This window comes from Cervus canadensis, chromosome 8, assembly GCF_019320065.1.
Source record: "Cervus canadensis isolate Bull #8, Minnesota chromosome 8, ASM1932006v1, whole genome shotgun sequence".
Classification (NCBI taxonomy): domain Eukaryota; kingdom Metazoa; phylum Chordata; class Mammalia; order Artiodactyla; family Cervidae; genus Cervus; species Cervus canadensis.
The window spans coordinates 63,135,924-63,157,740 of NC_057393.1; the positions used below are offsets into that span (position 1 = coordinate 63,135,924).

The 21,817-nt window shown below is 35.4% G+C and overlaps 1 protein-coding gene across 7 annotated transcripts in view; it reads right to left on the minus strand.

Annotated features, from left to right (window-relative positions):
* Positions 1-21,817, minus strand: part of ADK (adenosine kinase) — a 591,696-nt gene that overhangs the window by 98,409 nt on the left and 471,470 nt on the right. For all 7 annotated transcript variants that reach the window (XM_043476503.1, XM_043476498.1, XM_043476504.1 and 4 more), the window contains one exon: positions 5,816-5,851. In XM_043476503.1, the coding sequence (XP_043332438.1) occupies positions 5,816-5,851 (36 nt within the window). The remainder of the gene's footprint in view (positions 1-5,815; positions 5,852-21,817) is intronic.

The following is a 21,817-nucleotide window of genomic DNA, read 5'->3' on the forward strand; positions in this document are numbered from 1 at the left end:
GTGTGTGGGGAGGAAAAATACGGTAAGTGAAAGAGCTGAATGCAGTATTTAGCACATGCCAAGTACTTAATAAATATTAATGTATTTCCTATATTTACTGTCATGTAAATATGCTCCAAAACTGTCAAATCCTAAATTGCCTGAAAATCTCTAGAAAGGACCTCAAGAGTTTTTTTTCTTTTGGCTGTGGTGGGTCTTCAGTGCTGCTCATAGGCTTTCTCTAGTTGAAGGAGTGGGCTCATTACTTGTAACATATTTAGTTGCTTAGGCTCATTACTTGTAACACATTTAGTTGCTTAGTTGCTCAGCAGTAGGTGGGAACTTCCTGGACCAGGGATCAAACCAGTGTCCCTTGCATTCCAAGAGGTGGATTCTTAACCACTGGCCCACCAGGGAAGCCCTCTGAAGAGTTCTGAGTATTAAGAATTCAATTATGTTATCCAATAAGGGAGGAGAAAGAGAAAAAAAGGAAGAAAATGTAGAAGAAATCTCACATTTAAATATGAGCCATGTATAAACAGCTTTGAGCACTCTAAAATACTCATTACCTCTTAACCAGTCTAGACAGTAAGTATTATTACTATGTCCCTATTTTATAAATGCAGAAAGCAAGAGCCATGTATATAGCTCTAAAGTACTCATTAAATCTTAACCACTCTAGGAAATAAGTGCTCTTACTATATCCCCATTTTATAGATGAGGAAATTGAGTCATAGAGAGGTTAAGTAACTTCCCAAGGTGATAAACATACTAAGAAGTGGAGCCAGGACTAGCATCCACGAAGTCCTGATTCCAACACTCTTCCCTGTTATCCACAGATCATACTGTGTCTCTGAATTCTGGTTATGTGATTTCTGTTGTGATCACAAAACTAAAGCATCTTCATGTTAAATAATTATACGCCACAGTCACAAGTCATTGCTGATCTTCCATTTAAACATGATATTTTTCTTAATTATTCTGGTTTGTGTTTTACCCTAGTGAATTTCAACTTCTGAATTTCTAGATATTTCTCATTTCCAAGGTCATTTGGAAATCTGATTTCCTCCTCCAATATGTTAGACTGTGAGAAAGAAGTGTAGTTTATAAAGATTACCAGATTCAAGACAGCTGAGCTCGGATTCTGACTCCATTATCTGTTAGCCATGTGACTCTGAACATGTTATGTAGTTTATTTTTTTTTCTGTTCAACTGATATGGCAATACATGCCCTACCTATCCCTCCAAGGTTTGTATGAATATTAAATGTATTAATGATATGTTAGAAAATGTTTTATAAACTTTGAATCATTTCATAAATGTCAAATTATGCTTTTATTGTCACTGGTGGTCACACACTTTAAATTTAGCATTGTTTTCCAAATTAATATATTGTCTTCATTCCATTTTTAACAAGCTGATGATACAAATGTAAAAGAATACTGTCACCACCTATCTACTCCTATAGAAAAGCAAATATGGTGCTCATATATATTGCCCCACTTAGTCACACATATTCTGCTTTGCTTCCCAATAGGAACTCCTATAATAATCATGGTGGTCATATGATGTGTCAGTCTCCATCCTGTCTCATACCTCCTCCTCATCACTCATTTCATTCCAGTTGCATGGCCTCCTGTTACTACCTGGAGGACACAGTACTACGCTCTCTTGTGTCTAGAGTCCTGCAGACTCTTGTTCCCTCTGTCTGGTTTGTTTCCCTGTTGCTTGTTTTGCTTTTTTCTGTCATAGCTAGATATTTGTATTTTTTAGTTTTACTTCCTCAGAGAGTCACTCCAATAAATAGAGTATCTTAAATAGGAGACTCCCACCTTTTCTTTTACTGTACACTTTTATTATTTCTATCTTGTCTTCAGGGTCTATCGAAGTGTTAGGCACAAAGTAAGTGCTCAGCAAGTATTTGTTGAATGAGTAAGGGATTAAATCAAGAGAATCACGACTATTATATCTCTTTCTGTTAATCGAGTGTTTTAAAACTGTTATCATTTGAGACTTGGTCACTTAGGGAAGCAGCACTGTACTCTATCAACAAACATGATCTAATTTAGTTCTCATTTCCAGAAACTCTTGGCAATCATTCACTGTGCATTCTCTATATTTGTGAGGAACAGAGGAACATTAGAAAAATCTTGGAGAACTCTTTGGTAATCAATACCTTCTGAAACTCTCTGTAGACTTGTTATCCAGTGCTAATCAATTGAAGTTTCCGTGAGGATGTCATGTTCTACATCTGCTCTGTCCAATATGGTAGTCACTATCTACATAGGCATGCACTTGCCTACAGACTAAGGAACTGAACTTTTAATTTTATTTAATTTAAATAGCTATACATGGCTTGTGGATGCCTTTTGGATAGCACTTTCAATACTTTCTTCTCTCAGTGGTATAAAATGACAGAGCTGTCATTGGTCAGAGAAAGACTACAAGCCTGGAAGTCTCTTGGCAAAGTCATGGGCTGTAGGGAAGTGGGAAAATGGAAAAGGATTGCTTTATTTCCTCTGTGGTTAGAAGTATTGTATTTTAGAGCTTTAAAATAAGAAAATTAAAATTGCTGCTTGGAGTAAAACTGAGTAACTGATACAATAGAAAAGGTATTAAATCTCTACATCATTTGGCATATACTCTATTGCACTGAGAATGAGAACACAAAGAATAGTTTTATTTAGGTTTTGGAGGTATGTTCTTTAATTTAAATCAATTTTCAATACTGCTTTTAAAAGGTTTCATAATGAAACATATTGCTAAGTGCCTCATTTCTATTTAGGTTCTAAAAATACAAACCTTTAATCGGTTCAACTTAAGATAAGGTTGGTTTAAAAACACACTGCAGTCTGAACCGATTTTCCAAAATAATAAAAGGCCCCATGAAACTTTTTACACCAAGAATTGTAATTTTAAATTCTTAGCAGGTCTGTCATTTAAATCAGGCACTATGCAATTTTCCATCAACCTGTATATATATATATATATATATATACACATATATGTTCCTCTCCCTTCTGCTTTGTGCTCTGCCCAGTCCGTTTTTATCTCATTCTCCAGTGCCCTCCTAAGCTGCTAGCTAGCTGCTGCTTCTTACTGAAAATTGCCCAATTCACTTTAAAGATTAAAGATTTTTCTTTAATCTTTAAGATTTTCTTAAAGAAAGATTATCTGAAATTTGCAGAGAAGCTAACCAGAATATCATAAACAATGTCACTGAGGATATTTCCTGATGATAAACACTGGTTATTTTTAGAGGCATTTGGATTGGTCTCTTAGCAGACAGATCACTAGTGGCAACATTCAGTGGCTTTGGGAACTGATTGGGATTTATAACAGAAAATGAAGGTAGGACTTGTGGGAAGAAAAAGTGCCCACCTTTCCTTTCTCTTTAATTTTTTCACTTCTCTCCTCTCATTCATGTCCCGAATTAAGTGGTAAAATTAAAGTTGGGAGGAAATAGATACAGATTTTGTCTAGTTTGTCACACTAGACTTGAAAGCACTGACACATTCCCACAGACGTTAAACTGTTAAATGATTTATTCTTGTTTGAGTATACTGAGATTCAAATCTATGCTTTCATATTACTATCTAACCAACTAAGGAAACTTTAATGACATTTTAAAATCATTCAGTTTCTCTAGATAGCATTCCATACAAGCATTATATTGTATTAACAATACTGACTTCAGGGTATTCTAATCAAGGCTCTTACAGATTCTGAAATGCTTATAGTATTTTAGGGAACACATGAAGGGATACACCAAGACACTGTATGCTTTATGCAATCTAACACATCATTGTCAAATTACCAACTGGGTTTTGCTATGTCAGGAGGTAATAAGGTATACTATTATAATCATCACTTTGTTCATATGTTGTTATCAGTTATGGCAGATTTATGGTAAAAAGAAACAACTTCAGAGTCAATAAGTAAGAACTAATGGAAAGGTTAATATGGTGTTGGTTAGTAGAAAATAGAAAAAGTAGTTTGTTGCTAAGACTGAATTTAAACCAGGCATATTCAAAGCATGTACCTCAAAGGGACAATAAAACTATGAATTAGTAAGGTTTAATAAATTATTAAAATTATTATCGGGCACTACAGAATCATTTGTTATACAACATGTTACATTTCTAAGCACCTATAAAAGTGGTTATTTTTTAGAACTGAAATACATTTCTAAATGTTAGCACATAAAATAGGACATAAATTTATACTCTATATATTTTTTATTTGAAGAATTTTTATGTAACAACAGAGAATATTAATTGTTAATACTGAAATTTAAAATCAGTGAAACTTTAAACCAAGACTTAAAACATTTACTTATAGTTTCACAATCAGAACATTTGTCTTTCTGAATTGAATGTTCCCCTCGTTACATTCAGCCCTGTACAGCAATTGCCAGTTTGGGAAATTACAAAGGGAAACTTAAATTAGATAAAAATTGCTTGGAAATCTTTATTCCTTCTTCTTCATGTGACTCAACCTTATATTCATGAGAATATGTTAAAACAAAAAAAGCAAACTCCCAAGAAACTATGATAGTTTCCATTAATGGAGCACTATGAGGCAGTTTCCTACCCTGATACAGTTTTTATACATGACCTTGAGAGTAGAATACTTATACGACATGCTCACTATCTTCCTCCAAGAAAAAGAAGCACCTCAGTTGTCAAGTCCTATGACATGGATAACATACACATGTATCACTTTGTTGCTTAATAATGAATCTGTCTTTAGTACATTTAAATAACATTTCCATCACAATTTTATAAAACACCTTTCTCCAAAGAGTTCAAAGTGAGCTTACTAATATATCCAAACAACGCTCACAGTTTCTGTACATGGTAGACAATACTGAGTATGCAAATAACGAAAGAGTTTCTATATACCCAGATCTAGTCAGGTTAAATTTAAAAAACTTACTTCCATCAAACATTCCAAGTTGCTATATAGAACACAATATTCTACAGAGTTCTGACTAAATAAGTATGATAGTCATAAAAATCACAAACTCAGTTAATCTGTCAATTAACCTGGGTTTAGATTAGTCAGTGTTTCCTAACAATCCATCGGAAGGTAGATACTACATACATAAAAACATGGTCTTGGCTATTATCTTAATTTTGCCAACAACAACTATGTGGAGTTTGGAATCTTGATAGGTTAATATTTCTATAAGGAAAACAGAATTGATTATCTGAAAATTAAAGCAATTATCAATTTTTTGTTTCAGAAAATGTATATGTTTTATGCTATCAAAGAAATGAGGAAAAAGAAAGAAAAGAAAAAAGATTCAAATAGGAAGTTCATTTGAGAAGGGTTTAAATTAGTCAGTTCCTAACAACAGTTAAGTATAACCTTTTGGAAATTAATTTACATAATGATAATCTACATGTGGTAAGGTTGAAATTATTTAAATGACATTATATTTCATTATTTAGTGTTGCTCCACCACTGCTTTAGCAGTGAATTCTTATGAAATGTAATGCAGCTAATGAGGTAGCTTTTTAACTGAACAAACTGACAGGCCCCATATCTGCAGAGGCAGCTTGAAACCGTGCCCAACCTCTTGGCTTCCCAAGAGGCTTTTCAAAATTCAATAAATAACATCTGTAGGCGATGTTGGGTGCAGACCTAGCAGAGTGCGTCATAACACTGTGCTGGCAGAACAAAGAAACCATGACGACTGCCAAGTTTCCATGGCAACTGCTGCGAGGCTCTGAGAGTATAATAGCACATCAATCACTGTCCAAAAGAACTTCATTATCAGCTAGAAAAAACCTTTAGGATCTGTTTAGTGTGCAATTGTGGGTTAACTCACCTCAAAGCCTTGCTCTCTAGCAAAAGTGGCAGCTTCCTGAAATAAAAAAAAAAAGAACAGTTAATTATAAAGTGCTAGGTAATGAAGAAATAATCCATTTTGAAACTCATTCAAATAGTCTTCTTTTTACACAATTATCTCAATATACTCACAAGTTCAATTTTTATTCTTACACAGAAAAAAAAGATTTCTTTTTCCCTTGGCATAAAAAAAAGGCAGCAAATGTCAACACACTTCACAAGCTGAAATAAAGAAGATGTAGTACATGTTTTTACTGTAGCTGTCACCATGAGTTCAGGTGTTTTGACCCCGACAAAGAAAATCATTTGAAACCTAAGGAAGATGCTGATGGTTATGTTTTTAATTAAAACAATACCTTTCAGAAAACTCTTCTGTAAGAAGAATGTTTGCTAATAAACGTATAGATTAGATTCAGAAAACCCACCATTTTGCAATCTCTGATGAAATTTATTCAGGCAAAGGTCATCAATGGATGCTCAACTCATTAGGTTAAAGAATGATAGGGAACTGGTTATTTCATGGAATCAAAGTATCAAAGATCACATGCTGGTCACGGGGAGCAAAGAAGAACTTCATGGCAGAAGAATCAAGCAGTCATCACTTTAATCCAGTGATCAATCTTATCACCTAATATTCTGATCACCAAATAGTCTGTGGCTTCTGTCATAATATAGTATAAGGTACAGAGCACCATCTATAAAGTTTTTAACATTAATTAATCAAAATTTTATTCAATAACTTGCAGTATACAGGAAATATATAGGATAGAAGAACAAGTTAAATGATACACTGAGAAAGCTAATAAACAAATCCATAAGGTAGGATATTAGACAGGACAAGTACCTTGGTCTTTTTAGTAAGTCAACATCATGATAAAATGTACAGGAGTAATGTACAGATTTTAACTGGAAACTGTTTTGAACAAACCAGTTATAAAATACATTTTGGGTAAGTTTGATTATGAAATGGAAATCAAATATTAGGAATTACCAAGTTGATATGAAAAAATCATAGATTTTTAGGTGTATCCTGAAGTATCCTGGGATAAAATGGCATGGTATATGTAATTTATTTTAGGAAACTTAAAAAAAAAATAAAGTGAAGCAAAAATGGTAAAATATTAATGTATCTAGATGTATTCAGTATTACTATCTTTTGCCTGTTTGAAAACTTTTGTAATAAAAAGTATACCCCCTCATTTCTCTCTGATTTAAGATGACAGGGTAACAAATGCTGAATATTTTTTAAAATTTAGTTAAAAATTTTAAAACAATGTTTTTCTAGATATTAAATATATCTTAAGGGCACAATCTTATGACCATTATTATATACTCTAATGCCCTTATAATAGGTTGTCAAATGACAAAAACACATCTGTGTAACCAAATCTGTTCCCTTACTTCACTCTCTGCTTTGTGCATATATTTTCATTTTAGTACTGATACAGAAAATGGAGGCAATATTACTTTTCAATTCCACTTTCCTCTTGAAGATGAAAAAAAAAAAAAACTGCAGACAACTGTCAAGAGTCTCTACATCTTAACTTACATTCCTCCAAAATTATCTTTGCCAAGAGATATTAATAGAAGGATGGGATGTGAGCCTGAGTAGTGAGCAGATCCAACTTAACTAAAATGACTGCTGCACCAAACCATGTAAGGCAGAAACTACAGTTAATGTCTCCAGCACAAATCTGGGTACTATCTACATGTTAAGGAAAACACAGAGAAAAGAAGTATGTATGCACTTATAGTCCAATATACTAATACCATCTAAGTTTAAAGAACCACTTTGAGGGTTTAAGAAACTGAAACATACGATCACAATCGAACACTGAAGTTAATAGAAAGTGATAAGCTGAAAGTACAACTCCTTAGGCTGTTCACTAGAGAAGCGCATAAGGCTGATTGAGTTAACCTTAGTTGATACAGATAAAAAAACTAAATCATGATCTTGACAATTGGTGTAAGCATGGTTAGCCTTCGTGACAATTTACTTACACCAGATTCTTGTATACCAGACAGTCAATAATATTTACTAGCTTGGATGTCAAGGAAAAGGATAGGGTTCAAAAGATAGCAATGTAGAATTTTTCCAAGTTGTCCAACTCAAGAATTAACCAAGCTAATTCTTATATGAAAAAAACAACAAAATAGCTTTGTAAGAACTATTTATTTATATGGAACTTTATCAGAGGCAAGAAACCTAAAGGACTGTAAGACAAAGTTAATATGACAAATCTGTACAACTAAAATTGTACTAAGACATAAAAATTCAAAATTCACATACAGTAGATAAGTTCCCTTTTTAATTTCCAGTTTTGCTCCCCAAAGTAAGAAGCAATAGACTGTGATCTGTTATGGTACAATAGAACAGACTAATTGCAAGAAGGCACATTTACCAATGTCAGATCATTATTCTTCAATGAAACTGAGCCCTAGGACTCTTCCACATCTGTAAACTATTCCAAGCACTAACATATTTCTGACTGAGGAAGGACATGCTGAAGAAAAGTCAACTCAATTTTCTATCTCAGCGCCCCCTCACACAGGTTTGCAGAGCTGTGCCCTATCACTGAAAAGCTAAGCACTTGTTCTATGGCTTAAAAAGATCTTATCTCCTGACTTCCTCCCACCTTCCTTTGATCTTGGGTTGGTGCCCCCAGTCTCTCCATTAGAAAAGGCAGCTGGCTCACATCTCTGCAGACTTTCCCACAGCTAACCTCTGATCTCAAGGTGTTTGTAGATACAACAATGGAACAACATTTATTTTTCCCTCACAGCAAAACAAATAAAACAACACAGAGGAACAGTTTGACCCAGTAAGAATTTGAAGGAGAATTTTAGTCCTAAGATTCACTGCATGGAGGGACAAAAAGAAAAGGCATTAGGTCAGAAATCAAGGAAGAAAAAAGGCATAAATGGTGGGCAGAACAGTTAAGGCAGGTTCCAAATATCAGGGGTAATTCCAAGTGAACTGATCACACTAAATTGAAAAGGACTTTTTAGCGTGCCTTCGCAGTAAAAGTGAGAAAAGAAAACAAGCAAGTCCCCATCTGTGCTGCCCCAGGGCGCCACGTACTGAGTTTCACAAATCTAATGAAGCAGTCAGGTTAAAATCCAACCGCAGAGTGGATGTGACATGTGGAGAACAGCTAGGGTTAGAATAGAGAAGCATGGCGGTTCCTAATGCAGGTGATTATCCATGTGATAATCATTATATTTACAGGCTTTCCATTTTAGATCTGACATCAAAAATCACAAAGGAGGAGGGATTAAGGAAATAAACAACCGACACAGAGGCTTTCCTGCTCCCCTGAGAGTGTAGCACTTTCATTCATGCATGACAAGCAACAAAAGCAAAACGAAACAGGCCAGCAAAGAGTATTTCTGAGAAGGCTGGATTTCACATTAACACTTCTTTCCATTTTGATAACTTTCACTATTATTCAGTTTCTCATACAGGTCACATTTTCAAAATCAGTTCCCATTGTTGTCTAAGCTATAATACAGTATCATTTTTGGTTTACAATGAATGATACTCACACATGTCTTTTTACAACAACAAAGTCATTTTTTTTCCTTCCTGGAATTGAGTGTTGTGAATAAAATGACATATAATTAAAGTCTTAGGCTCTCATCTACACCACGCTATTTAGGATTTGCAGTAGGCTTGCTGCTTCACCAACCAGGCTAAAAGGATGAAACAACAACCAAGTACAGTTTTTGAGTAGAGGTTTAAAAAATAAAGCTGAAATTCATGGTTAATGAGAACTATGGACTACTTACATGAGGAACTATTTAAAGGGATTAGCAAACCACTACTAAAAAACACAGTTCTCAGGTTATAGAGGAAAGGAAGGAACAACTTAAGTGTGCGTCTGTGTGTATGAAAATACAACAATTTCCTTTATATATCTAAGAAGAAAACTATTTTCCTTGCATTTTGCCTGATAACACCTTGATTTTAATTTATGTAGAATTATATGTAATCACTATAAAACTAAAACTATAAATAGGCCATATTGTTATTCTAATTCCAATTATTTGTTATTAGTTACATATAAATACAAATGATTTCTGTGTATTGGCCTTATATCCTGAGACTTTGCCAAATTAACTTATTGGTTGTAGGAACTATCGTTTTCCTTCAGGGAAACAGATGTTCCTACTAACCAAACCACAAAGTTATTTTAAGAATTTAGCAACATGCCTTAAAAAATCATCTCTCGTTTCTCCAGGGTAATCTGAAGGGTGTAACTAACTACTAACTACCCACCACTATCATAGCTCATAACACTTGCTCTCCTACTTCTGCCTCTACATTTCAAGACACTGAACCCATTTAGAGGTATTATCTGCTTGCTTATGTTACCACTCTGTTTTTTGATATCGGACATGAGGGATCTTGGGTGTTGACTGAAACTTCATGGACTGAAGTAAAAAAGAAGATCCAACTTAGGACCAAAGAAAGATAACTTCTGACTATCCAGAGAAGGCAGCTCATCCATTCAAAACAAATTATTTTGCTGCTCCAATGGCAAACAGGAAGCAGAAAATTCATTGGAGTTAGCACGGTCTTCACTCAAGTCATAGAAGTCCAGAGCTCTGGGAAAAGCCAAGGGAGAATGGAACCACGAAAACAGTTCTGCTGTTTTGGTTGTTCATCTCTCCATTCAACTAGTATTTACCCTGCAAGGATAGTTTTAGGCTAACAGATACTATTATGCTAGAGATACATCAGTGTTACAGCTATTATACATCTTATTAGACTTCGACTTGCAATATTTGAAACAATACTGTAAATCCTAAATGGTGTGGTGTACATGAGAGTCTAAGACGGAATGATATGATATGATATGATATGCCTGTCTTTCTCTCTATAAATCTATGTATAAAAATCTCTGCATATAAATGAAATTCATATTTTTTTATACAATTATATGTATGAAGCCTTTTTTGAAGGCTTTAAATGCAAGACAGTACTGGTCAGGAAGCAGTTACAGCCAAATGGAAACAGTAGTTGGCTTAGAAGACCTACACTAAGGTTGCCATTTTATGCTCATTTGATATGTAATCTTGGGCAAGTCACTCAGTATATGTTAGTTTTTATTAGTAAAACTGAGGTCAACAAAACTGACTGGATTATTACTAGGAATAAGTAAAATATTTAATGTGAACTATAAAATCATATCACATATTAAATTCAAGCTTTTGGTAAAATCTTGGGAAATTTAAGCAAATGAATTTCAGAGAATCCAGAGTACATTCCATGATTTGTCCTATCTGTGGATCACATGTGTAGCAGGAAGCCTCTAAATTGGTTGCGTACTATCTAGATCCTTAACTGGTGATATTCAAATCCTTGTAAAATTTCCTCCCCTTTGTGTGCTGTCTGGACCAAGAGACTCACTTTTAACAAATACCTGACAAAAAGTGATGGGATGTCTTGTTTGTTCATTCTCTTGTTCACACAGTCTCTCTCAGCTCTTGCTCCAGGGGAAATAACCTGCCATGTTGTGAGTTCCCCCATGGGGTGGCCCATAACTAACCATCAGAGAGGATCTTGCTAACAGCCACATGAATGAGCTTGGAAGTGAATCTTTCCCAAGCAGTGATAGGACTAAAGCCCTGGCTGACATCCTGACTTCAGCCTTGTAAGAGACTCTGAATTCAGGGGCACCAAACTAAGCTGTGCCCAGATTCTCTATCCATATCTTATACACAAGGAACCTAAGCCTCTAAGAGGTTAACTAACATGGTCCAATTCAGAAAATCTCTCTATTCAGATTATGCTAATCCTTAAAAAAATCCTCACAGAAGTCAAACCAAACAAGTGTGGCTAATAGATCAATCACAGGTGAAAAAATAAAGGAAAGATAATTTAGAAACATATTATCTAAATAGTTCTCTATACCTGATTGTGATTAACCATTTCTTACCTGTAGCAGTGATACACCTCTGAGTCATGCTGACATTTAATGATAAAGAACTAGCTGCTGTTTATTTTTTTCCTATATTCAGCTCAGTTCAGTTGCTCAGTCATGTCTGACTCTTTGCGACCCCATGGACTGCAGCAATATGAAGACTTATATTGCTTAATCAAATCCTAAAAAATGGTGCTGTTAAAGCGCTGTACTCAATATGTCAGCAAGTTTGGAAAACTCAGCAGTGGCCACAGGACTGGAAAAGGTCAGTTTTCATTCTAATCCCAAACAAGGGCAAATCCAAAGAATGTTCAAACTGCCGCATAGTTGCACTCATCTCACATGCTAGCAAAGTAATGCTCAAAATTCTTCAAGCCAGGCTTCAAAAGTACATGAACTGTGAACTTCCAGATGTGTAAGCTGGATTTAGAAAAGACAGGGGAACCAGAGATCAAATTGCCAACATCTGTTGGATCATGGAAAAACAAGAGAGTTCCAGGAAAAAAAATCTACCTCTGCTTTATTTATTATTCCCAAGCCTTGGACTGTGTAGATCACAATAAACTGAAAAATTCTGAAAGAGATGGGAATACCAGACCACCTTACCTGCCTTCTGAGAAATCTGCAGGCAGGTCAAGAAGCAACAGTTAGAAACGGACATGGAACAACAGACTGGTTCCAAGTTGGGAAAGGAGTATGTCAAGGCTGTATACTGTCATCCTGCTTATTTAACTTATATGCAGAGTACATCAAGTGAAATGCTGGGCTGGATGAAGCACATGCTGGAGTCAAGATCGCCAGGAGAAAAATCAATAACCTCAGCTACGCAGATGATACCACCCTTATGGCAGAAAGCAAAGAAGAACTAAAGAGCCTCTTGATGAAACTGAAAGAGGAGAGTGAAAAAGCTGGCTTAAAACTTAACATTAAAAAAATAACAGGATCATGGCATTTGGTCCCAACAATTCATGGCAAATGGATGGGGAAGCAAAGGAAACAGTGACAGACTTTATTTTCTTGGGCTCCAAAATCACTGTAGATGGTGACTGTCGCCATGTAATTAAAAGATGCTTGCTCCCTGTAAGAAAAGCTATGACCAACCTAGACAGCATATTAAAAGGCAGAGACATTACTTAGGCAACGAAGACCCATCTAGTCAAAGCTTTGGTTCTTCCAGTAGTCATGTATGGATGTGAGAGTTCGACTATAAAGAAAGCTGAGCGCTGAAGAATTGATGTTTTGAACTGTGGTGTTGGAGAAGATTCTTGAGAGTCCCTTGGACTGCAAGGAGATCAAACCAGTCAATCCTAAGGGAAATCAATCCTGAATATTCATTGGAAGGACTGATGCTGAAGCTGAAACTCTAATACTTTGGCCACCTGATGTAAAGAACTGACTCACTGGAAAAGACCCTGATGCTGGGAAAGATTGAAGGTGAGAGGAGAAAGGGACGACAGAGGTTGAGATGATTCGACGGCATCACTGACTCAATGGACATGAGTTTGAGCAAGCTCTAGGAGCTGGTGATGGACAGGGAAGCCTGGTGTGCTGCAGTCCACGGGGTCCCAAAGAGTCAGACACAACTGAGTAACTGAACTGAACTGACTGATACTGCTTAAGCCTCTAAATATTTCTTCATGCTATCCTTCACACTATGAGTTACTTTTACCTTGTACTATTTACAAAATGTACTCTGTACTTATTTATAAAAATATTTACATATCTTCCTATGAGACTGCATTAATGTTATACTACTTTTAATATTAAATTATTTGTGAAGAGGAAAAGTTTAATTTGTAAATAAAGTAAACAAAGGCTGGAGAATATTTTTAAGTAAATTATAAATCTGAAAAGCCCCTTTAAAAATGTTTCATTCATGAAAATATCTGTATTGGTTTTTCCAAAGAACATACAACTTCTGGGAGATTTTCAACCTGTGCTCTGGCATTTATTACCATACGCTTCCTGCCTGCAGAACGCTGAACAGGAATATTATTTAACATTTATTGAGTGTCAAAAACTCTGTGGGGCAACGTATAAGCTATAAAGACAAGCATGGCCCCTATCCAATAGGTTTATGATAAAAATTAAACAGTGTATAAGGTATACTTTCACAAACATGACTGAAAAAAAATTACATAACCGAATTATAAGCCAAATAAATTAGGTTCAGTTTAGAACATATTTAATCCTTTCACAAAATGATTTACTAGGTGATGTGTCTGTTTTACCAAGGAAAGCTGTTCATCACTCCCACTGTTATGCATATTTAATGATGGTAGGTAAAGGAAAGCAAGTTTAGGAAAAGTATTTCTTCAAAATTTGATTGAGTAGCTATTTGGGCTATCTTGTAGAATAACAAAAGTTTTTCAGCTGCTAAAAAAATAGGAGAGGTGATAGGATAGGAAAACAATTAGGGGAGTAGGCCTCTTATTGGGTGTTTTATTTCCATTTTTAGTGAGATACCATGTGTGTGGCATAATGAAGACACTCAACAGATGTCAATTATTTTCCTTATTTCATTTGATCCTCATAAAAATCCCATAAAATAGGTATTCTTCTCCTTTCATAAATAAAAATCTGAAGGTTCAGAGACATTAAAGTATATATCCAATACCAAATAAAATGTATTTATAACAGCTGGCATCTGGAGCCGATGATTTCTGAATGGTTTGTGCTGGTCTGCTACTGATGAACTCTTTTAGTTGTTTTATGTCTTTATCTCATTTTCATTTTTGAAAGATACTTTTGCAGGGTATAGAATTTGAGATTGACAATTTTTCTCTGAGTTTCAGCTTGCACTGTTTCAGATGCATTCTTTTTTTGCTCCCAGGCTCTAGAACACAGGCTCAATAGTTGTGGCACATGGTTAGTTGCTCTGCAGCATGTGGGATCTTCATGGATCAGGGATCAGACCCATGTCTCCTGCACTGGCAGGCAGATTATCCCTGAGGGACCAGGGAAGCCCTCAGATGCATACTTACCTTTGTTTCTCTTTATCACTGATTTTATGCAATTTGATTATGATGTTCCTTGGTGTAGTTTTTTTCCTTGTTTTTTTTTTTTTTGCGGTTTGTTGAGCTTCTTTGATTTCTGGGTTTATAGTATTCTTCAAATTTGGAACATTTTCAGTCATTTTTACTTCAAATATCTTTTTGTTTCTCCTCTCCAGGACGCCAAATATGTATGTTAGGTCACTTGAACTTGAGCAATCCCTGTATTATGCTATTCGTAGAATACTTATAAGTTTTAAAACAGACATTTTTCTTCTTTACTGCATTACCAGTGAAGAACTGAAGGCCTATGGAGACCAGGCTACACAGCTTGTCAACCTTAAGATAAGTAAAATGTATCTTTAGACAGATCTTACTTCCCTCATTTACTGGAAAAAGAAAAAAATCTAAAACTTAAATCACTTATATTAATAAAAAAAAACAGTAAAAGATACGATAAATAATTGATTCTTACAAGTTTAGATACATGTTTATGTGGGTCAACGAGAACGGTATTACTGATCAGCATTAAAAATTAGATCAGAAAAGGAAAGGAAATCTTAGGATGGGGAGAGATTGTCATTTTTATTAAGTATCTTTTCAATAATTCTTTTCTCTCAAATGTGCACCAATATCCTTTATTTTTTCTATATTCCATGCATTAAGCTTCTTAAAGTTCCTAAGTTTCCTATCACAGCTTCCTAAGGTCAAGATGTGATCATCCCTGCTACCTTCCTAAGGTCAAGGTGTGATAATCACTGCTACATAGATTCCACCCTCTATGACCTAATGAACCCAACAGCAGAACCTATCGTAAAAGCTCCTCTATTCTTTGAGTCTCCTGTCTTTCAAGAGAGAAGAGTAAATAATTAGAAATCGTAACAACATTCACAATCCAAAATATTACTGAATTAACTTAAGAAGAAACTTATAGGACCACATTGTGACTTAATAACATAACAAAAAATAGTTAAACTCCCCCCCCCAAAAAAAAACAAACCAAAAAACCAAACCCCAAACTGAGAAGCATCTAATCTCCTACCTCTAGTTGGGGAGGGGGTCAGGGGTGGAAAAGGCAGTTCTTTCTCAGGTCATAATTTTTAAACTATGGATATGTATATAACACATTCCATCCAAGTATCACCAGAACTCAGTATTATTTTCCTTCTTGCCAGGTGACTCACAATAATTATGCAGAAAGTATACAGTAGCACTATGCCTTAGAAACAAGTCTAATATAGACAAAATTAGAATTTTCATAATGGCCAGTGGGAAGAAACAAGGTTAGGCATGGTGGTAACAATCAATACAGGTCTCTCAAGGAAAAGAAAAAAGAAAGTGAAGAACACACCACCACCAACAACAAAAAAACCCACAACAAAAATGAAACTACAAAGAAGTCAAAGGGAAAAAAAGTCAGGCTATTAAAAAAATAATTACAGATAGATGATAGAAAACACCCAACATAACATGTATCTCCATAAATATTTAAGTGAAAGCATAACTCGCCTACCCTTCCTCTAGGATAAATAGGTTTAAAAAGATACTTTTGAGAAGCCAGTATTGCATTTGATAATGAAATGGGAGCCAATCATTTTAAGTCTACAAACTAGAACCAAGAGATATTTATCTACTTTGCAAACCTTTTTTTTTTTTCTTTTGGGATGCCCCATGTGTGATCAAACCTTTTGTCCCCTGCAGTGGCAGTGAGGAGTCCTAACCACTGAACTGCCAGGGAATTCTCTTTTTTCCCCCCTTGCAAACTTTTGTCAGAATCTGAGATAACACATTTAATACAGTGCTTCCCTGTGTGTTTGGGAGTCTCTGTAAAAAAGTATGAGTTTTCATTAGATACCAACAACACGCTGGGAAATGAAGGTAATTCAGCACAGAGGTAGTAACAAAATACTGGCATTTTTATTGTACTGAACATTATGAAGTGACTGGCTAACAAATGGGATTTTTGTCAAAAGTTTTTTTGACTTACTGTACATAGTATTATAAATCAGCTTCTAACTATATCCATTTCAGAAACTTTTCCCATTGGTCATCAATCTTGGCTTTCTCCTTCACCTTTCTGAATAGGACTTGATCTCTTTTCTAGAGCGATGAAGGATTTCTCCATAGTGTAAAAGTTAGGAATAATTATTTTAGGAAATATTTATTTTCTCCTATTTTAAGAATAGCCATTTTCTTCTATTTCTTCAGAAGCATAATTTTAATCCCTGTCCAAATTTCTTTGCATCACCAATTACTCTTAATTTCCTGAATAAATATTTTCCCTCTTTCTAGTCCTTGGTCAGTCTTTCCACTTACTCCTACATATTTAAGCCCTCTTGCTTGCATTTTTCCAATTTTATTGGATAATTTAACAGATGAAAAACTGAGATTCTTTTTTTTTTTTTTTTGATGCTTTAGAGTGTGAATTTTTCCACCCTCTCCGGGAACCATTCCTCCCTACTTTTCTGTTACATATCATCTTTCCCTTTCTCTCTCACCTTCCCTGTTGTTTATCTTCAAATTCATTAACTTCCCTAAATGTAGTTTTACCGAGAAATTCAGCTATCAACTTTTAAATCTTTTCCTTCTTTACATTTTTTAGGGGTAATTTCCTTTATTCCTTTCATTTGGTATCATCCTCAGATATACTTCCTCACTTCCAGAGGCCCGTTGACATTTTCTTTCTCTTCACATTTGACAGTTTCCAAGTTCTGCCAAGTACATTTTATAAGCACAATGCCTATATAGTCTTGTCATTCTTACCCACAGAAACCTAGGTCAGGCCTGTATTACCTCTTGCCTAGATTACTGCTATAGTCTCTTAAACAGTCATACGTATATTTGAATGCATCCTTACACCCCATCATTAGATCCACCTTCCTAAATATCAACTCTGATTAGCCTTTGTTAAAAAAGCTACCTACTGCCTCCTGATAAAGTACTGATAAAAGTTCCAAAGCCTGACTTTCAAAGGTCCTCCATAAAGTGTCCCTGCTTTTTCTTTCCAGCCTGATCTTTTACTATTCCCTTGTACACGTACCAGATGCCACTCAAACTAGAATACTTGTTCTTCTCTGAACACGCCTCAGGCTTTTTTGCCTTCATGCTACTTTGCACATGTAGGCACTAAATGAATTAGAATATCCTTCAACCACCATTGTCAAAATCCTACCAATCCCTCCAGGGTTAGTTCAACCATCTTCTTAATGGAAGCCTTCCTGAATTGTTCATGGTCTTTCCTTCCCATCTCCAGAAGTGGCTTTCTGCATTGCAGAAGAGTTTTGCTAAAATTGTAAAGGTTTCTTTTTTTGGCAGTTATGTACAGACTAGAAACAGTTATTTGCAGAGACAGCTTATCTCTTACTAGATTATAAATTCTTAGCACAGAAACTTTTTTATTTTATATCCTCAAAACATCTAATATGTTGTTCTGCCCAGAAGAGATAATAAATCTTTGTTGATTTACCAAATGATAAGGACAAAGCACTCACCTACATTAAGCAAAGAAGAAATACCTCTACATTAGATCAATGACTTGATTTGTTGTGCTTCATACTTCTGTTTTAGAGATCTTAGTGCTCTATATATATCTCTGTTATTTCTTACACTGCTTTACAATTTATTTACCTAGTCTATTTTCTCCCCTAGTTTATGAGTTTCTTAAGAACTGATTTTCATATTGTATCTTAGAATTACGCATCAAACAGAGTATGAATTAAATAAATGAGAGCTGGAATGAGTTAAACTGTTCTAAAAGAAACATATTTTAAAAGGTAAAAGATCTTTCTACTCATGTATATTGAGCTTTTCTGGAATGAGATCTAAGATTTGGCCAGCAAATTGCTGGCCTTATGTGTTCCGTGACAGTATTCATTCAATCTGTATATCGTGCTATTTCTTCAGTTGTCCTGCTCTGGGAAGTAACCATAAAGGATTTTGGCACTTGTCTCTTTCCAAATATCACACAAATAATCACAGAAATAGTTTTTCCTGGAAGAATGGTTAACTCTGAAATATTAAACTATGTTTTCAAAGATAGGCACAGTCTAGACGTCACTGCCAGATACTGGATATCAAAGGGTCTAATACAGCTCAACAAAGATAAGCACCAATATTTATAATAGACAAGAACAGCTACAAAGAAAATCAACAAAAATAACTAAACAAAACCCACAAAACAACCTCCTACATACAGATTAAATAACAAGGGTAAATAGCAAGTCTCAACTCAGGTTTGAGGCTTGGTAAGTTATCTGCTAAGTGGTTTTATGATATGCTACTATTTTACTTTGCTGACATACATGATAATTAGAGAATTTATAGCACATGGGATAGAAATATAAGCCGAAATGAACTTACAACCAGCAACAACCCATTATGGTAGATTCACAACTTTAAAATGACATTTTTTTTTTCTTTAGCAAATGAATACTAGGTACATCCAATGATATGGAATACATATCATTTTTTCACTGTCAGTGCACATATCATTATAGATACCACCCCATACGTGGACAGCTCAAGACCTAATGTTAAATTTTCTGGTTTCAAAAGAAGAGAAACTGACCTTCATAAATTGGTCTTATGTGCTAAGTTTTCCAAGTGTTAGCTGCTTAATCATGTCCAACTCTTTGCGACCCCATGGACTGTATGTAGCCCACCAGGCTCCTCTGTCCCTGGAATTCTCCAGACAAGAATACTGGAGTGGGGAGCTCTTCTCTTCTCCAGAGGATCTTCCCTTCCCAGGGATCAAACCCAGGTCTCCCACACTGCAAGCGGATTCTTTACTATCTGAGCCACCAAGGATGCCAAAGTTTTCCAAGAACAAGATCTAATTTAGATAGTGAACCTTTGGAAACAGAAGCTAGAAGCAATGATAACAATCCCAAAAACTTCATTGTGAAAGGAATGATCTGAGTTACATTTCCAATTAGTAGGCACTATACCTCACAAACAAGGAAAGTCAATTCTTCATTAGCCAGAGCAAATTAGACATGGTTTGGACACAACAGGGGCCTGCCTGAGATGTTCACCATCTCAGGCACTCAGGGCCTGTCTGAGATGCTCACCAACCTAGAAGAGTCTGGTAATTAGGCAATACTGGATTAGCACTTGCAGGATGAAGGCAAGGAGTTGGATTTAGGAGCACATTGCTATATCCCTCACTTCCACTTCAAACAGAGTAATTCACTATATCACTGCGATGGTTAACATTCACTTGGACAACCAACACTAAACAATGGATTTGTTATTATAGAGATTTTCAGTTATTAGTAACTTCTCTTCCTACTCTGCTACCTTTACATTACCCTCTGCTAATTAATAGGCAGACAGTAATTTATTTTTCTTTTTTGAAAGGATGTTAAGAAAAGTCAAGAGTCACAAAAAGCAACAGTACATTGTTAAGAAGCAAACTACATAAACTGCATATATGAAAAAAATACTAAAATCAAGTTCTATTTAAGGTTTCTCAGGAGCATCCTAAATTACTCAGTGCATTATCACACATAGCATCTGAAAACATAGCTGCCACAGAACATGGCATAATTTTATGTGTAACTGCATAAGAAAAAAAGCCCTCTTATTAGTCTCCCCAAAGCAAAATATAAACATTGTATATTCTACAGATATTGCATAAAATGTGAAATTTGGTGACTGTGATAGGCTCAGAACAGGCATTTCATAACAGGTATTTGTATCTCCAGCCTCCGTGTAATCACCATGACAATGTTAGTCAGATACTATTCAGTGCTGGATAGGCAAGGGAGTTGTTGTACTTCTCTTGGTTCTAACGACCTGGACAGATTTTTGATTATCTATTGTAGGAATATAGGGAGGGTAGTAATCCCTATCTTTCATAAGAATTTTAGCAACCAATGAGCATGTTAGATACTTTTAAAGTACTTTTTATTTCCAAAGTTATAAAGGCACTGTGCAAGACTCATTAATCAAAAATAAGGAAAGAATGAAGATGAAAGCAAAAATTAAACTCGGACTACAGTATGTTGCAATGGAAGTGAAAAGGAAAGAAAACAAAAAAGGCTTTATGGTGGAAGTAGAATTTGCTATAAATCTAAAAGACAGGCAAAATTTTAGGAAGGTAGGGAGGTGTGGAAAATGACAGGTGCGTCCTGTCAGTAGCAAGTGGTCCAATTTGGGTGGATCATACGGTACGAATACAGGACTGGAAAGCACTAAGATTTGAAAGGTAGATTTACACTGCAATGAGTTAGAAGACTGGATTTAATCCATTTAACTATGTGGTAGGCAGATGGTGGAGGTGAGAGATGTTGTGGTTTCTGAGTGGACAAGCACCCTAATTAGGACTACACTTTAGAAAGATTGATTTATCTAGTGACAATATACAGACTGGATATAAAAGAGAAGACAGGTGAAGATTTTTAGATGGCAGATCAGAGAACAAGTGATGAATATAAAATAATTTAACTCAGAGTAAAGTATAGAAATGACCAGTTATAAAATATACACAATATAATAAATTTTGGGCAAACCTTTTATTTAGGCTTTCCTTCGAAGTTACATAAAATAATGAAATAAAATAAAAGAATTCTGGACTTGGAATCAAGAAACTTGAACTCCAGTTCTTTCTTTGTCTCTTACTTTACCTCTAGTGTGACTGTGGGCAAGGCAAACTCTCTCAGTTTCTTTGTCTTGAGAATGAGAAGCTTAACACTTTCTAAAACCCATCTAGGTCTAAAATTCAATGACCATAAAAATGAGTTTTGGGGAGGTCACTAAGAACTACAGAAAGCCTATTAGAGAAAGCTCCTTAAGCAGAAAGTCCAGAGACTCTATCAAGAAATGACTGGACTAAATCAGCGAGATTTAAATATCAGTCAGTTTTTACTGCTTATACTTTTTTGCTAAAGGTAAAGCAACATTTCAGAAGACAGTAAGGGGCTTCCCTGATAGCTCAGTTGGTAAAGAATCCACCTGCAATGCAGGAGAACCTGGTTTGATTCCTGGATTGGGAAGATCTGCTGGAGAACGGAAAAAGCTACCCACTCCAGTATTCTGGCCTGGAGAATTCTATGGTCAGAG